The sequence below is a fragment of the Acanthopagrus latus genome, chromosome 18 (assembly GCF_904848185.1).
Source record: "Acanthopagrus latus isolate v.2019 chromosome 18, fAcaLat1.1, whole genome shotgun sequence".
Classification (NCBI taxonomy): Eukaryota; Metazoa; Chordata; class Actinopteri; order Spariformes; family Sparidae; genus Acanthopagrus; species Acanthopagrus latus.
In genome coordinates, this window is record NC_051056.1 from 21,544,343 (window position 1) to 21,562,967 (window position 18,625).

The 18,625-nt window shown below is 42.9% G+C and overlaps 1 protein-coding gene across 2 annotated transcripts in view; it reads right to left on the reverse strand.

Moving 5' to 3' along the window:
* slc43a1a (solute carrier family 43 member 1a) overlaps positions 1 to 17,636 on the reverse strand; it is a 26,526-nt gene extending 8,890 nt beyond the window's left edge. Inside the window, exons 1-5 of one of the 2 annotated variants that reach the window (XM_037077328.1) lie at positions 17,421 to 17,633; positions 10,414 to 10,577; positions 9,818 to 10,010; positions 8,132 to 8,187; positions 6,795 to 6,871 (exon numbers count right to left, since the gene is read on the reverse strand). In XM_037077328.1, the coding sequence (XP_036933223.1) occupies positions 6,795 to 6,871; positions 8,132 to 8,187; positions 9,818 to 10,010; positions 10,414 to 10,567 (480 nt within the window). In that variant the 5' untranslated portion in view covers positions 10,568 to 10,577; positions 17,421 to 17,633. Of the gene's footprint in view, positions 1 to 6,794; positions 6,872 to 8,131; positions 8,188 to 9,817; positions 10,011 to 10,413; positions 10,578 to 17,420 lie in introns of both variants that reach the window. The other variant, XM_037077329.1, reaches the window with a different exon arrangement.
* Between the last annotated feature and the right edge of the window lie 989 nt (positions 17,637 to 18,625).

Consider the following 18,625-nt stretch of genomic DNA (forward strand, 5'->3'; position numbering starts at 1 on the left):
CAACTCCCCAGTAAAACGTTTCTAAGAACTTTACTAGCCGTATGGACATTCCTAGAGAGGCTTCTGGCTGCTCAGTGCGGCTAAGATTTAAAGGCATGAGGAGAATTTTTCTGTGAAGTAGATGGTTTTGTTGGAGGGTTGGCTGCCGCCCGAAGATTAGGCTGTGGCGACGGTTTGTGGCTGGCAGAAGAGCGTTTTTTTGTTAAAGGAAGTTTGAGGTCTCTTCAAGAGCTGACACAACAATGAAGCTGGCAGGTAAACAGGAAAAAAAGAAAAAAGCTTTCCTGAGGATGTTCGGAAACGAGAGACTGACTGTCTGAGCGAGATGTGAAAAACAACAACAGAGAAAGAACACCGGTCCTCATTCAGCTCTTCTGAGAACCTAAATACCTCACAGTCAGCCTGTGGCCGCGAGATGTACAGCGCTGGACTCTCTGGCTGCGGAGGTTTGTGGTATGTAGGGCGAGAGGGCCCTCTGAGCACACACGGGGAGTTTACATCTCTTTCTAATGTTGAGGCAAAGATATTCCAGCCATGTGAGACGCCGGCTAAATCATGTTTGCCTTTCAGAAGTGTGGTGGCGGAAAAAAAGAAAGAAAAAAAAAAAGCCTGACGTGTGAGTTGCGTGTTCCAGCAGCAGCAGGCGTGATTCCCACCATCTTGTTCTGGCAGTTCCCATAAAATACATATTTCACACCGGGCCCTGCTGCAAATGTCCTGCATGCTAACGCTGCCAGAAAACACGTGACTGTTTGGAGGCACACTAGGGTCAACTGGTGTCAGAAAGTCACACACAGACGGGAGCTTTGGCTGTTCAATTGTCACAGCTAATCAGTTCAGACTCTACTCCTGCTGTGCCCACTCACTTGGGTGTTGCTGGACCTTGGCACCGGGTTTAATTAAGACCTTAATCGCTGAGAGAACGGGGGCCAAATGGTCGCTTAATGAGCACTGAAAGTTTCGACGCGGCTCCGAACATGTGGGAAAGGGGCAGCGTTGCAAGGAGGGGAAAGTGGGATAAAAGTGAACAGGAGTGGGAGAAAAAAAGGAGAGAGGTGCGTAAAAATAAACAAGCAGAGGGACGAGGGAAGAGAGAGGTAGTGGGAGTAACATTTTTTTGGTTTGACTGATCTCTCCACGCCACAGCTGCAGCCCCCCTCTCTCTCTCTCTCTGCAGACATCCCAGCAGGAAACACTAAACCACAGCTGATTAGCACCGGCTTCTTCTCTCCACTGCTACTCTCTGCCGCCCCTCTCTCCTTGATGGAAGACTGGTTCAAACCTTTTATCCCTCGCAGCGTTGGCACAGGGCTCTTGTCCAGCTGCACCAGACTTATATAACACAAAAAACAAGATGTAAAGACACAATGTCTTTATCTCAAGTAGCCTCAGAACACCTCGTCTGACTCTCGCTTTTTGAGGTTTTGCTCCCCAAAGCGTCCTCATTTTCCCTCAGGTGACCTCTATTTGTCGAGGAGGCTCAACCTCTCTGTTAGCTGAGACTGAATAAGCATGTGGGCATATGACAGCTCTCATAGCTGCGGCATGAATAATAAAAAAAGCACTGTTGGACAGGCCCATGCACGCAGCCAGTGCTCTTGAAGGGCGGTTCCTTCGCTTCTTACAGGGAAGCAGACCGTCCTCATTCCTTCAAATGCCAATACCACACACACCCCTCTCCTGGCATCCGGAGCATTGTCCTGAAGGTTGCATGCTCCTGGCAAAGATGGTGGCAGCAGAGAAACTAGGTCAGGTGTGAATCACCTCTGTGTCCTCTAAGCTTCTTTTCTGGTTTCGTATTGAAAACCACAAGCCTGTAGTTACACGGGTTAATGAGGCTTGTGATCAGTCTAGAGTAACCGCTGGCTAATTAATGCAGAACTGCAAGATTTGGACATTTTTTTAGTTTATTTTTTCCTGATCAGTTTTAATATCGTAGGGGAAAGAAAGACACATTGAGCCACACGGCGAACTTCAAACCTTTATGTGACGAAACAACCCTTTATAATTAAAAGAGAATTCACTCAAGATTTCTGTGTTTCAGCTGAAAAAGCTGCACTTGAACACACCACAAAGACTAGAGTGGGAATTGCAGGCTCTTTTCAAAGGGGGTTAATGTTTTTGGATCAGTTTGTTACTCTGTCGGCAGGAAAACACAAAAAGCTAGAGGCCCAGACCCGGTAAATTTTAGCTCAGATCCAAATCGCAGGGCGGATCTGAGGATACACACATTACCTTTTTTCAATTTTTGTCCAAACTGCACTACAGGTTTGAGCTGTCTTCAAAATGTTAATTTGTCCGTAAAAAAAGAATAGTAATTTCTATGGATTATTTCTTTTCCAATTTTCGTCACTGCTCCTTGAATTAATACCCATAATCTTTTGGCCCGCTTGCTATAATTTATTGGCTCCTGCTGAGGAACTTGTTTTGTTGATCTGCCAATTTTATGATTTTGTTTGCAACACGACTCGATGTATTATCACTATATACATGGTACATGTGCACACAACACGGGTGCAAATGGTGTCTGTAATGTGAGGAGATAACACCTTCGATCAAGGTCGCCCAGTCATTTTAGTTATTTTATCTGCAATTTACAAAAGGTTTTATTTCGTACTATGTGATCTGTCTTTTTCATCTGGAAAGCCAAATGTTAATTAGATTGCAGTTTTTCCATATTCAACATACCATAAATGTAATTAAATCATATCAACAACAGAGATCCTTCTTGTTTTATAATTCAGTTTGAGCTATTACTCTAAAGCACATGGTTTATATCATGATATCACATGTCTGTGTGTGTGTGTGTGTGTGTGTGTGTGTGTGTGTGTGTGTTTGTCTGTCAGTCCTTGTCCTCTGTCGTTCTTCACAACAACAACAACAGTGTGGAGGTCAGCCAGTGCTGGTACACAGAGACACGGAGGTCAGACAGGGACAAAGAGGTGAGGGAGTTGAACATTACTCGAGTGTAATAGTGTGTGTGTGTGTGTGCATGTGTGATATTAATCTTGTGATCAATGGAATAGAAAGAGCACAGTGCGTTCCTGCGTGGGAGTTATGTGAGTTTCCTCGTTGCAGCGGCAGTGCAAACATGAGTCACTGAGGACATGCACAAAAAATGATGCTGTCATATACAACTTTGTGATTCTGATCATTTGACAATCCAAACATCCAACTTTTTCCTACGTACATGACTTGACTTATGACATGACATGTCCGGATTCTTCACTGTTTGTCTGTGTGTGTTTGTCAAACAGAAAGGCTGACTCATTGGAAACTGAGCCTCCATGTGTGTCATGTTTTACCTGAGGAAGCAGAAGAAGAAGAAGAAGAAGAAGAAGAAGAACAGACAGCAGTCTGAATCATGTTTAATTCCCCCCCTTTGTTTCCCTGAAAGCTTTTAATGAGGTGATTAAAATCATTATATTCAACTGTATTATATTGTGTATCCTTTTGTTCCAGCTTCATCAATCTTCAAACTGCATGCTTTGTGTTTTACTGCTTTGTGTCCTGTTCTGCTTCCTTTGTTCAGTCCTTTTTTGGCTCATTCTGGCATTTTCACTCATATAAACATTTTGTTGTTTTTGCTTTAAAATGACCTAAATGATAAATTGATAACAAAATATGACTTTTCTCTTTTTCAAGTACTTGATGTATTGACTAATACCTCTTTCCTACTGGATAAAAAAACCTGTTCACCCTATAACATCTGGCTTTTGTTTTCAGTGGCAAAGGGTACACTCGATTAATATCTGTGATGAGCAGTAATGAAAACATGACACCCGAGAGGACAATAATGCTGATTTTGTTTTCCAGCACTACCCACAGTGAAGATAAGGATGTCGGTTTATAAATAGTTTTCTATCCATCACTTGAACATTGTTCAGTCTGCAATGAGTTTGAAAGAGACACTGAAGTAAAAGATACAAAAATAATTAACCACCGTAACATTGTCACTGGCCACCATCATGGATCCAATGTCTGTCATTACTATTGCTGCTAAGTGGCGCACAGAGCCAAAAAAGCTCAATGTCCTTGGTATAAAATTACCAAGATCATCCACATTTTGGGGGTTTCGGTCTTTCTCTCCCCTTTAGCCCCCAGCTAACCTGGGCAGGGATACAACTATTTTATCTTTTTTACAGCCTCTTCTTCCACAATGTCAAAAGGTCTTCTTGTCAAACTGGCCTCAAAGCCTTACGCTCATCTCAGGTGCTCATGACGTCAAACTGAGCAAAAAAATAGACAAAACAACAACAGACTAAATCCTGGTACTACAGGTCAATCACCTATATTTCGGTGAGTTTGCTCGCGTTCAAATAACCTGCATATACTCGCTCACTCTGGTGTGAAACGGTCACAGGTCCTGGACATTACTGTCGTCACATTTCTGCAAAATGCAACCCAACAACATCTTTGACACATTTGGGAAGAATTTTAAACACATTTCTGTAGATTTTAAATTGCTGTCTGTCCTTTAAAAATAACAATCACCTTCGTTGTCTCAATTGGGAACTGCCTCATCTCCTCCTGTAAAACTGCCACATCAGCTGTGGTCATGTATAAATATATATATGTATATACCGGTAGAGTGGAATAGCTATTCACTTTAATCTGCAGAGAGCCAGAGACAGAGACGTGTGTCTTGACTTTTCTTTTTCCAAAGAGTCAGGCCACAGTCGGCATACAGGGGAAAAGTCAGAGGGTCATCTGTCCACACTCAGCTTGGACCTCCATTATCTAAACATCTGTTTCATGTTCGTCTCCCTGTGTGTACACAAGCATGCACACATTCGTACATCCAAGTGTGTGCACAGTCATGGAGAGTTGAAAAGGTTCCGTATTGATTTTCTGTTGACTGCTGGGAAGAACAGAGACGCAGGGGAGAGGAGGAGGAAGACGAGAGGACGAGGACAAGGGAAGGAGAGAGGAAGTGAAAGTGTGGCCTTCAGTGTTCTGGGTAGAGGTGAGTGGGCCGAGCTTTCGGGGAGGGTGTGCGGTCAGCCGGAGGCCGTTATTGGCTGAAACGCGAATGGGAGACTTTCCATCTGGGAGAAATCATGTGCGGGCTCAGACGGAAACACTTTTAACGCACACGTGGTCCTGACACACTGGACAGACCAAAATACCTGCCAGGTCACAGGAGGCGGCGGCAACAATAAAGCCCACTTGATAATGCTGGTACCAGCTGACACATCACACGCAAACACACATGCCTGACGGGAGTGTAAACAAACACAGCTCCCAGTCACAACACGCTCTGTTTCCTCAGCTGAGACAAATACAGGCCCCGACCACGCTGAGAGCGTCAGCTACCAAAACCTTCCTGCTCATTCGTTCCAGGAAACACACCCCAACATGAGCACTTTCTCAGAATATCAGTTATGTAACCACCACGGAGACATTTGTTGTTTTTTTTTTTTTTATAATATAGGAAAGGCTGTACAGACCTGTCAGAGAGTTCTGGTACCAGATTGTGACTCATACTATTAAAATGATCCAAACAAGATGCACATTTAACATGACGCTGATGTGAAAGACGGGGGAGAGGGAGGAAAGAGGTTGTTTCCACAGATTTACTGGTAAAGTTCTGTCCTCAGTGTCCCGATCACACAGCTTCAGTTATACTATAATTTGAGACACACTGACAGTCGTTTCGAGAGGTGACCAAGGACAGACAAATACAGTACATAGTGTGAAGCACATGCAGCCTTGGAGGCATTAGATGACCATCAAATTCAATTTGTGGTTTGGATGCAACACGGCAAAGCTCTCAAACATGGTCCGCTCCAGAGATGAGCGGTCACGTCCTCTATCCCCACGTCATCAGGTCAGAACAGGTCTCATGGACAGAAACACCCCCATCAAAACAATGAGACCCAGCACAGAGTCGAGTGATCGTCACCTTAAAGCATTTATAACAAACAGTGCGGGCCGATGATTAGGCCCGGGGCGATAAGAAGATTTCACGACTCATCCCAAATATCATCAAAATACACGTAAAACTCATACTGTGGCACGGACACACTATTTACTATAAATTTGTCTAAGAAACAGACATATCTCTATTTTTCATTGAAACAAACATGCGATTAAACTCTTTGGCGAACACAACCTGGATATTGGGTCTGCTTATTGATGACTGGCTCAGGACTTTGTAATGACCTGAATCAGTACATCAGCGAGTTAAGACAGAATTTAGGTCACTCATGTGATCCCAATAATGGAAATTCAACATGATCAACTTACCTTATTATTTTAAGTGTTTTTTATCCTGATCGGCAATAAAATCCTTTACTGTCCCGCCCCTAACGATAAAATATATTGGCGATTAGCAAAGTCCATAAGCGTTCATTTGTCTTTTTGTCGATTTTCTGTCATTGCATTCTGCTAATTTAAAGATCTGCCTCTGAAGAAGGAGTGAGCTGCTGATCTCCGACATCTTTAATGAGGCAGTTTGAACTTTTTTCTTGCTAAATATTTCTCCTCACAAGAATCAAGGGTGAGAGGACACAGGCTTTGTAGAGCACATGCAAGCAAATTGACTTGACACCTACACGAGCCAAACCCTACACAAGATCTGTTCCCAGCAAGAACCAACCTCCTGATGATTGAAGAGGGACACGATGATCAACTATTTGCTCTGGTGACAGTTTGTGTGACTGAGTATCTAATAATCACAATATCCAGGTGACATACAGTGTGATTTGTAATTTGTCAATATTGCATTTAATTGAAAACTTTGTCCATTTGTCAGTCAGTATTTGTCTCGTCGTGGCCGGCGTGTGACTCACCGTGAGGGAGGTGAAGGTCAGGCAGATGCCTCCAAATCCGTTCAGGGAGAGAGCCAAGAAGATGAGCGCTGACAGAACTGCAGAGAAAAGCAGAAACACAGCAGAAGAGTTAATGACAAATTCTCTCAGGACAAGACAGGAACACATGTCGTCCACAACGTCCGCAGAAAGCTTTTTTTTTTTATGACTACACTCAAAGATGAGGCTGATACAGTTACCACACCACTGTTATTAATCCATCCACTTTCTATACACTGACTTTTTACCCATATTTTTTTTAACTTCGGTTTCGTGTTTTGTCAGCTTTTTGTTTTATGGCAGCAGCTACATTTAAAAAAAAAAGTTCATATACCCCTCAGCCCGTAGAGAGGAAGTAGAACTTGCTGCAAGCGCTCACTAAACAGGCTACAGGAAATGCAATCTATAGACAGCGCTCCGGCATTTTCCTGGTGCGTTTTCAATACGACCTGAGCCACTGCGATTCAAACATGTGAGGTGACGTGCAGACAGCCTGACTATCGGTCATAACCTGATCCTGATTTTAGTCGCATTCTCCTCTCACGTCTTTGGCACGTTCCCGTCTAAAACTACGCAATTTCCATTGTAGCCAGAAACAGGTGGTGAGATTTAAATACGCGCATGGACAGGTGTGAAAGAGGGAACGTGGAGAAGGTGGAGAAAACCATTTGTGGAGTGTCTGGCGTCAGTCTCTACACCTTTGCACACCTGTCCACATGCACCTGGTGCAACTGTTCACTTGTGTGTGTCTAACAGTTTAATGTTGGACGTCACGCCGCCCCGTCTCGTCCACCGGTCTGAAAGGAACTTATTACTATTGCATTATTTCCCAAACAAGCATCTAGTACATTTTGCTCCTGACGTTCTTGCCTTCGAGCATTGGACCTGTGCAGCCTTTCTATACTGTTTTATTTGCTTTAAGTTGGATGTATACTTCAAATACTCCTCCTTATCTCAGCTGTAGGCAGTGTGTTATATAATACATGTGAAAGAAGTTCATTAACCTGTATTATATAACACATCGTTCACTGTACAGACCTCCAGAAATGTATGTATTTGTGTGGAGAATGTTGCTCTTCAAGACGATCAGCTGTCCTTGGTTACATTCAGCTGTCAATCTAAAGTCGAACTGAATGTTCAATGCTACACAATTAACATGATGGTCACAACTGTAAATATGTATGTTTTATGGATTTGTTGTGTCACGTTTTGCAATTACTTGATCAATATCTAGTATTGTGTTTGGGTTTTTTTTATGTATTTGTTTATTTTGTGGGGACAGTGCACAGCGTCTCAGCTCAGTTTGTGTTTGAACTCACCATGAGGGTCGTAGGCAGACACGGCCATCATAACACAAGACAGGCCGAAACACGAACTGCAAGAAAAGAATGAGGATGTTTTTAATTCTTCTGTGCTTTAAGTCGCACGCGATTCATCATTGCATCAGCCCATTAATCTGCTTAATTCCAGTCAATTGATTAATCATTTACTCGGTGAAATATCAGATTTGTGAAAAATGATCTACATAATTACTGAAGAGTCCAAAGTGACGTCATTAAATTGCTTCTTTTGTCCGACCGAACAGTACAGAACACAAAGACTCTTAATTTACTGTCTTACATGAAAAAGAAAACAGCAAATCTTCACATTTAAGACGATGAAACACACAAATGTTTGACATTTTTGCTTGTAAAATGACTGAAATGATTACTCAGTTATCAAAATAGTTGCTGATTAGTTGACATTATTTCAGCTAACAATTCTATGACTAATCGATGTGGTTCTTAATTTCATATGGAGCATGAAGTGACGTATCTGACAGTTTAAATCTATTACTAATTTTCAACTTTTGTCTCTAGTTGGGCTTTGATTGCTATATTTTTCTATTTTGAACATGTAAAAACAAAAGAAAACCAAGCGCTTAATACAAAGCTTTAAAAAAATAAGAACAACAATAACAAATTTATCAAGAAATTCTCAAAAAAAACCCCAACAGTTTTCATGCTCGAAATGGAGTAAGAAGAAGCATTCTCAGCCATTTTCAGCTACCTTATTAATAATGTTTTGAACTGTGTCCAAGAATAACTGATTCAATTTAATTAAGGTATGCAGCTTTCAGTACTGTGCCAACCACAAACCTAACCGTGATACTCCACAGACATTAAAACACATACCAGACTAAACCAGCAGCATTGTGAAATGATAACAAACTGCTGGTTACTCAACAGCTTCTTGTGCTGGTAAACGTCTGAGTCATACATACAACTGTCACCACACAGAGTGAAAGTGTGTCTCAGACTGTTGTCAGCAGCACGGCCAGCACATGTGGATCCGTGTTAAAAAATATGACTAACATTAAAACGGCAGAAATGTCGGTGGGTAACTGCTAAAGACTGAAATATTTAGGATGTGCAGCTCCAGATCCACATCTCCTTTTTTATCAACTCTGATCTTCTTATCAAACCATCTGAAGAGGATTTACTGGTTGTTCAAACTCTGAATGACAAAGAGAGAAAGAAAGAAAGATTGTGTGTACGTTTGACCTGCAGATTGACACCTGTGTGTGAATACGGTGTAGTTTAATTATACGCAAGCACAGTTACTATCGTGTTTCCACAACCAACAAGAAGGAATTTCACTACTTAATATGCAAATACTGTCCACACACATGCAGTGGTGCCACACCTACATTCAGTGATTCACACGAGTCAAACGATCACCTCCGCCCACTTTGGGAATGTGATCTGTCTGCTTGAGAATTTTTTACTATAACCTCAGTAGTAGTACTATAACCTGAGGAACTGACTCCAGATTTAAATCATGACTAAAGGAAATGTGAAGTCATCGTACCTCCAAACGACCAAATAAAAAAGTTTCATAAAACAAACCAGTGTCTTAAAAAAGAGGTTTAAGTGTCGTTGAATTACGCTGAACACAAAACAGACCGTGCAGATGTGCACATTCCCTCAAAAATGTAAATGCGCGACCATTCTTTCGCCCATTACCTGCCAACCAGGCGCAGCGGGCGCGGCCCAAACTTGTCCATCAGGATGCCGAGAGGCAGGGTGGTGGCGCTGAGCAGGAACGAGCCGATGGTGAAGCCGAGGTTCAGCATCTCCTCCTGGTCCACGCAGCTGAGCCACTCTTCCACCTCGCTGTCAGAGGTGTTTCCCAAAGACACGACCACGGACTCATTTGCTGCGGGGACACGAGAGTGAGGGGCTGATTAGAGAGGTGATGCCCAAAGCGAGTCTTCGGACAGGTGATGATTAAGAGGAAAGGGAGCAGAGATAAAACACATTTCTGCAGCACAATGTTCTGTCTGAAGTTTGAAGCTTCAAAAGTTATAAATTGTATGTATAAGCATAAACACTAATTTTGTGTGCAAAAACCAGTCATTTATCCTTCATAGTGACTTTGTTGTCAAGTAAAGCCCAGAAAACAAACTGATACAAAAAAAGACATTCAAATGAACTCATTTAAGATTCTGGGGTCTTCAGTGCTGCACAAAAATGACAGTCAACCACAATCACAGATACAGAGAGTGTGAAAATCCTCTGTGTAAGATGATGGTGACGTGATGCGGAGCTGATGTTGTTACCTGAACACAGATGGGAGTAGAAGCCCTCCCTCTTCAGCATGATGAGCAGCGAGCCCCAGCCAAGCAGCACCGCCGAACACAGCAGGTTTTCAATCACCGCCGTCACTGCCATCCACCAGCGCCTCCTGTAGGCCTGGAGGAGAGAGGGCGCCATCGCTGCTGCTCTGCGACGGAGAAGATGGGAAGGGGGTGGACAGGAGGGAAGAGTTTCTTTATTATCATTATTCGACATGACTGACACAAGGTTTCATTAAAGGAGCTGGAGGTCGACAACTGTGAAATGATAAGCTGTTATATCAAACAGGCTGCGGTCAAATACCCACACAACCAGCAGGAGGAGGCTGAGTCTGTGCTGCATGCCAAAAATACCAAGATGTCCCTTTCACAGCTGTTCTGGATATTCTGACCCACAATCCTCTGCACTGATTCATCACATTGACTATGTGAGACTTGGTAAACCAGTAAATATTTACGTTTTATAGGCTGAAACCAGATAAACTTTGCTCTTTGCCAGGGAGGTTTATTTTTCATCCGTGTCCATTCTGTTTGTTTGTTGGTTGGATGGTCAGAAGGATTTCACAAAAAACTAAAGAGAAGATTTCCACAAAACTTCGCCGGAGAATGAGTCTTGGCCCAGAATAGACCCCGTTATCTTTTGGTGAGGTTCCAGATGAAAGGGGCGGAAGCAGGATTTCTTTTCTCACTTCCTCAAACATTAACGTGATAGGAATAACACACAGATCTTGGTGTTAAAAAACAGGTACATTTAGTGTGGTTGGTGTCGATTAGTGATGGGGAAAAGTTCTATTAAATGCCACTTTCTAGCTTAAATATGAAACTTTTTGCAACTCATTTTTCTATTGATTGATTCCACAGATTGTTGCAGCTCCCAGTACAACCAGAAAACAGAACCTGACAATTGAAAGCATCAGATCCGTCTTTGAAAGCTGTTCCAACGTGAGTTTTAAAAGGATCTCAGTCAGGATCCATTTTGAGCTCTGTGGATAATAAGTTCAACATTACTGATCCCAAAACAAATACAGACTAAGGACGACAGGATTTACAGGAGGGCACCCTCCTCTCTCAGTCTGTGCTATTTCATCCCTTGACCAGTGAGACTTGATGCAGTCCCTCCAGGCCAGACTTTTTTTTTTTTTTTTTTTTTTTTTACCCCAGTTTCCCTAATGAGCGCCCGTGTGACCGGCAGTCATTGTTTTGTAAATCCTAGCTGGGCACCTGACACCTTGCACTTCATTGTCCTCAGGAATCCTCCCGCCGTGCTGTCAACAGAGAAGCTATTTAAACACAATGCAGAGCAGTCGATCTGTCTGCTTTTGTTCTGGAAATTGGGATGGACTCTTAAAGAAGTTGACATTTCCATGTGAATGCAGCTTCAAGGAGTCTTTCATCAGCAGCCTGGCTTTGGGTTTTCTCTCACTGGGCTCCAAATACACACACAAACAAACTGAAACTTATGACGCCATCGACCAAATAAGGTCAGGGTAGTCATGACCACCTGAAGAGTACACACGCACACACACACACACACACACACACACAGGACAGGTCACCGGTCACTATAACCTGTTACATTACAAGTGACCAACACACAGATTCTGGTCATGATGGGCTCACACACACACACACACACATCTGGAAAACATCTCAGTGAGAATCACAGATCTAAATATAACCAGCTATTCCAGAGAAGCAAATGGAAACGGAGGGAGGAAAAGCTTCAGCCACTCGATTTGAGGGGAGGCAGGAGGGAAGGGGAGGACGGAGGGGCGGAGGGTGGAGGGTGGAGGCTGCAGTCAGGGCCTCTAACAGGAAACACATTCAGAAGTCTCTTAATGAATGCACCTCTTCAGCAATGTGTGAGTGTGTTGTATGAGAGAGGGACAGAGGATCTAATGGGACAGATTTGTCTCTGCGTATGTGCTCATGAGGCGAGCGGGTAATGCGATTATCCAGAGTCCGCTGCACGGGCTTTGTGCGGCAAAGAGAGTTTGAAAAGGGGGGATTTCTATGTAACTGACACCCCATGCTGGAAACCCCTTCAGTGCGCGCACACACACACACACACACACACACACACACACACACACCCCAAACTCTGAATAAGGGTGTGACGGAGCAAGACGACGCTCATTCACTCTGTCTTTGTACGTCTGACCTACAGATTGACCTCTTAATTAGATCACACGAGTACACTGACAATAAAGAGGAAAACTTTCTTTCATCGTGTGTCTATAATCAGATGTGAGCCGAGATCTGATGAGGAAATCAGGGACGCAACTACGATTGTTTTCAGAATCAACCCTTTATTTACACCAGAATCAAGTGTTGATTCACAGTGGCCTGTGAAATATTAAAGACTGTTCATCAAGATATTCTGGAGCCCAAGCTTGATGTAAGACTTAAGACCAAGTAAAGCAGCAAATTCTCACGTTAGAAGCTGGGACAATCACATCTTTGGGATTTTTTCTGGCTTGAAAAAAATGACTTGATGATAAATCCACAATGAAAATAGCTGCAGGTAAATTTCCTGTTGATCAAACAGTCGACAATCTTTGCAGCTCTGATAGCAAAATAGCTATGCATCGTTGCATATATACTGAATGTAGCATGCTAACCAGCTAGCCCAGGCCCGTCAACACTCCCCCACTGCTCTGAGCTCCAGCCCTGACCACTAGCTGCACGGCTAACTGAGCTAACCAGACAACAGGCGGACAATTTTTACATGTTGCACCTTTAAATCAAACTGAACACATATTGAATTCCAGTAAATGAATCTTTATTTGCTCTCTGTTTTCTTTAAGTCTGATCCACAATTTGAGGAGAACATGTTCCTCTTCAGGTATCTATATAAATTATATCATAATTGAACCTGATCAAGTCTTACAGAAAACAATAAGTCAATTAAGTCGACAACCTAAAAATAAGCTCCACATGAGCACAAACCCCAGTTTCAAGGCTGAAAGTCCTCATTTCACCCAATCAACCACCGCAACTCAACTCTCTACACAGACTGAGTTTCTTTTTGGTATGTTGCGGTGATGTTTCCTTCATGATCAAACACAACACGGGGATATCAGATAAACCATCATGACACCATCGTCAACGTGGGTTCGGATTACGTGGCATATGTCTGGTGTAGTTCCGCCTCTCAATCAAGAAACACAATCTTTGCTTGTGAACATCCAGAATGTACATTATTCCACCAGCTCCCACCGTCAAGTTTCAAATGATCTATATAGGATAATGTATTTATTTTTGGCAGCGAACAATTAGCTTTCAAGTGTTTTATATCGCCAACAAATTTCCAGTCACACTCCCAGGAGGACATGGTGTGGCCTGAAACCAGTCTGTGTTTTTCCCTCTGAGATGTTTTACTCTGATAAGCCGTTGCGATTGAAGGCTTTTTAACTACTCTCTTGGCTCGGTGCCCGTTCTCCTGAAATAAACCCATGTGCTTCCTTTTTTTTAAGTCCACAAGACGCGTAAAGGAAGAAAACAATCCAAAGAAGACGGATCATTGACGGTATAACAAAGGGAGCTATGGTCAAAAGTTAGCAAAGATGCTGATGTTAGAAAACCGAAGCCCTAATTTTGTATTTTTGATCTTAAGTGTGCATCTCATCAGCACCAGTGACGAGGACTTTAAAGGCAGGTGGTGACAGCAGCACGGTGGAGGATCTGAATTTGTGTGCTGTTTCTGACTGTGTCACCATTAATTCTTTGCTTTCCCTCCGTCTGATCAACAGTGTTTTGTCTCTGTTTCTACTTTCATTAACCGCAGAACGTGTCCTTGTTGTAGAAACCAGGGTGTTAAAGTTCTTAAGTATTTGTTGACGTGTTAATCTGGCAAAATCGGACACACAGAACAGCCTTTCAGACGCGAGCAGACACGGTCCATTAGGGTCCTGTGTAGGGAGACGACCGTCACATGGGTTGGATTTAGGGTGCTGTGGCTGCAACGCACAACAAACGCATATCATCAACACACAGTGTGGGTAGCCATTGCTCGGGAGACAATGTTGTCAATACAGCGCGGAGTCATGGCTACTCGCCGTCATGAAAACAGAGAGTAAAGCGTCGGTTGCTCCTCGTGTGTGAGAGTGTGTGTGTGTGTGTGTGTTTGAGCTCAGGTTCTAAAACCACGTGTTGCAAAATTCACAGCAAGTCATGCATGTTCAGATCTGCCGCCTCCACTTCTGCTTATCTCACATTAGTCTCTGTTTTCCCGCCAAGTTACTCGGAAACTGGCACGCTGTCGATTTGCAGAACAAGATGATGACAGTTGTTCTCACTACAAGAGCTCGGTGACAGTAAGGAGCGGCCTGCTGGTGACGCGGGAAAGGCAACACACAACAAGACTGGCGGTCGAGCTGAAACACAACAATAAATGTTTTCCTAGGGTTGGCAGGCGGATGTGAGGTCCTGTCGTAACACTGTGAAGTGTTTCTGTGGGTGTGTGTAGTGTTGTAGTACTATCTGAAGGTGTTGCCTTGGAACAGACGGCATTTTTCTGCAGTCTCATTTGAGCCTCATACAAAGAGGAGATCACGCAGAAAACCGTGGGAAAACAAGCGCTGAAATAAAGACAGTTGAGTTTATTTCAGCTCTTTTGTGTTTGTATTTGTTGCTCACTGAAAGAAAAGTAAAAAAAAAAAAAAAAAAAAAAGTTTCCTATTTATCGACATTCCTCATTGGGGCTTCTCCTTGAGGGGTCGTCCAAGGCCACTACAGATTATTAGACATCAAGAGACTGATATCTGGGGCCGATATTCCTTTGCAGTAAAAACTCTTTCTGTAAAAATTCCGAACAAATGGTGGAATATACCAAAACACAATTTCCAAGTACCGGACTTGAGTATTTATCAAGCTTCTTTGACTTGTAGTGGAGTTTTTTCTCACATGGGTAAAAGATCTGAATACTTCCTCCACCACTGTGTGTGTGTGTGTGTGTGTGTGTGTCTGTAGGGAGGGCAGGTGAGATCTGTACTCAGATCATCACCATATAAGGAAGCTGCTTCCTGAAATACCTGAGGACCAGCTGGATGATGCAATGTTGCCACTGTTATGGGTATGGACAGTTTGATATTTATAGTGGGGGGGTGGGTGGTTGTGTTTTAAATAAGTTTTATGACTGTAGCGATAAAACAAACTGTTTCTTCTGCTTCTGTATTAACAGTTTTGAGTGTAATTCATCACGTGTCCGGCTTCTTTCAAGTCTCCGTGTTGTTGCTCCCATCCAGCCCTGCTCTCTTTTCCCCGCGGGGATGTTTCTGACCTTGACCAGCCGTGTTTATCAACCTCTGCAGGACATAAAGGGCCGCAGGGCAAACTCTTTATCCTCACAAGTTCCAGAGAAAACAAACCACGCTCTCTAGGAGCCTCTGTTCCCCGAGGAGTCCCAAAAAACGCAACCCCCGAGGCTGCCCCGGCCGGCCAGCAGCTGTCTCTCCGCGGGCATGACCTCAGCCCCGGGGTCCGGTTACCGGCACTGCGGGGCGGCTCCAGGACAAACCAGACCCGGAGGGAGGCTGCTGCCACGCTCACGTGCTGTCCGAATGTGGGAATCTGGACCTCAAAAAGGTGGTGTGGAATTGGTAACACCTGTTTCTCCACATGCCACACCTGCTTGCAGTGGTATCACAGCGGTAAACCAGTTTAAAGGAAAAACCGTGATGTGATACTCGATGGTTCACAGCACCATGTGGCATATAGGCTTATTTCATTATTTACAGTATTAAATTCTGCTGCATTACTGCTTTTAGTGTCAGACATAATTTCTGTGTGAAATTAAGATAATAAAGCAGTTGTTCACTTAGTTAATGTAAGTTAGGCCTATAATAATGATGATAGATAAGATAGACACCTTGACATTGTCTGAAATGGTTCTCTTGTACCGTTGCAACCCTACTGACCCTGGAAAGCATCAATGTCAGAACACAGAAATAGAGCCTACAGAAATAGTGATTTGGAGTTGTGCTTGAACTATTTATCGTTTAATTTCCAAGAAAATAAAGAGAAAAAACAGCTGATGATTTTAAGAAATCAATAATTGTCGTCGTTTGCCACCCGTTTGTGGAATATGATGATTTGTTGCCTTTTTGTGTGTTTTACATCTCTGTCACTTGATTGTCTTTGGGTTTGGGGCTGATGGTCAAGCATAACAAACAAATGTTGCCTTGGGATCTGTGTAAATTTAACTACTTTCTAAAGAGATATTTGACGAATTAACATGACAAAATAATGGTTGCAGCTCCAATTTACATAACAAAATGTTTACTTTGTATTATTCTAAATGTCCCTACCTCTAAACAAATCGTCACTTTAATAATTAATTTCTTCCAGGCTTCTTAACCGTAAACTTTCTTTAGGTAGAATCTACAAACTCTGACTTTAAGGGGCTTCCCTGAAGGCAACAGACGGCTCTATCTCCATCTCACCGACAGAAACGTGCCAGCTCAAGATAAAACTTCAGTTTAATTAAGACTTGAGGCCTGCAGTCGCTGTGTTGTTCCTCTGGTTCAGCCCACAGACATAATGAAGTGAAGTGGTAGTTAACCACTCAATAAAAAAGCTCAACACAGACACGACCAGGCTGTTAAAAGAATGAGTAATCTCTCAATTTCGTGGTTTTCCTACTGACACTTTCTCCCTCTGTGGACTTCAATGGCTCTTTGTGTGTTTGTGTGTGTGTTTTCACGCGACACATGAGGTTTTTCCCGGGCTTTACACACACACACACACACACACACACACACACACACACACACACACTGTGCACGTCAGGTCTTCTTGTATGAATCGTCCTGGTTGTCAAGTCGCCTCGTGCCACGTGTGAGTGCGTGCGGCCGGTTCGTCCTGCTCACGCGACCCTCCACCTTTATTACACTTAATACTACACGTATTAACCAAGTCCTACAGCTGAAGGACAGCGAATATAACACATAAAACAAAAAACAAAACAAAACAAAACACATGTAGCTACTTACTTGAGATGTTGGTGTTTTCAGGGAGGGGAAACGCTTCTGTTCAGATGCTCACTGGGAGTAAATATGAGGGATTAAAAATGTCGCAGCTGCGAGTTGTTCTCGGTTCTTGAGGCGGTGAGAAGCGGAATTAAACCTTTTCCTTTCTCTGCTTCCTCTCAGTCTTGTCGAGGTTTCGTTGTCCTCCACACTTTTCTCGGGTTTCATTACTGACTCCCCCCTCCACTCCTCCTAATTTGACTTCTAATTCCCTCCCTCTTTTCTCTCTGACTTTTTTTTTTTTTTTTTTTGAGTCACCACCCTGCTGCTTTTTATTCGCCAGTGGGCCACAGGACAAATGTCTTCACTCCACTCACCCCGATGCAAACGTCCCTCCAGCTGTGGCGTCCAAGAGGGTTACAAAATGGACAAGATGTGACATTAAATGAGCTGTTAGTCCAAAAAAAATGTAGTTGCAGCTTCAATATTTTACATGATTCTTAAATTAAAGGTCTTCAAGGCAGTACAAACTTTGCAAGCTGCTTAAACTTAAACATCGCTTATAAATTGTAGCGTTCAAAACACACATGTATAGATCCTGCAACCCTCCACTTCATATATATAAAGTAATCTATTTACCAATTAAATATATGGTCCCTTTCAAACAACACTCGACTTGTACGTGGCTCATTTTGCAGAAACAAACCCTTTTGGAAGTGCAAAATGTCTGAAACTTCTGTGACTTCCTTTTCCCCTTTTCCTCTTCCACATAACTCCTTGACTCTATAAATAAACATGAATGAAAGCTTAATAACTCACAGGGAAGGTAACACCAGTGCAACAATATTCGCGAAAAATGCATCTTACAAAATGGTTACTACGCGCCATCAAATCGCGTGTTGTCGATCAAGTGAAGCTCACTAAATGTAACTCAATCCATTTGTGTTCATCAATCATTTAAATCGCTCAAGAAGCAAAACACACCAAACATTTGTGACTTCCTGCTTCTGAACTGTGATGATCCTTTTCGTGTGTTATGTCTCTGTAACTTGAATATGTTTGATTTTATACGAATAAGAAATATCTTGAAGTCTTCAAAGAGAAGCTACGAGCAGAAGAAGTTGGTCATTTTCTTTACCCAGCGTAGATCATCAGCTTATATCAGCTTAACGTTCAGTTTCCATCTTTATTACTTTGTGGCAGCTGAGCTCCAGTAATTCTCTCATAAT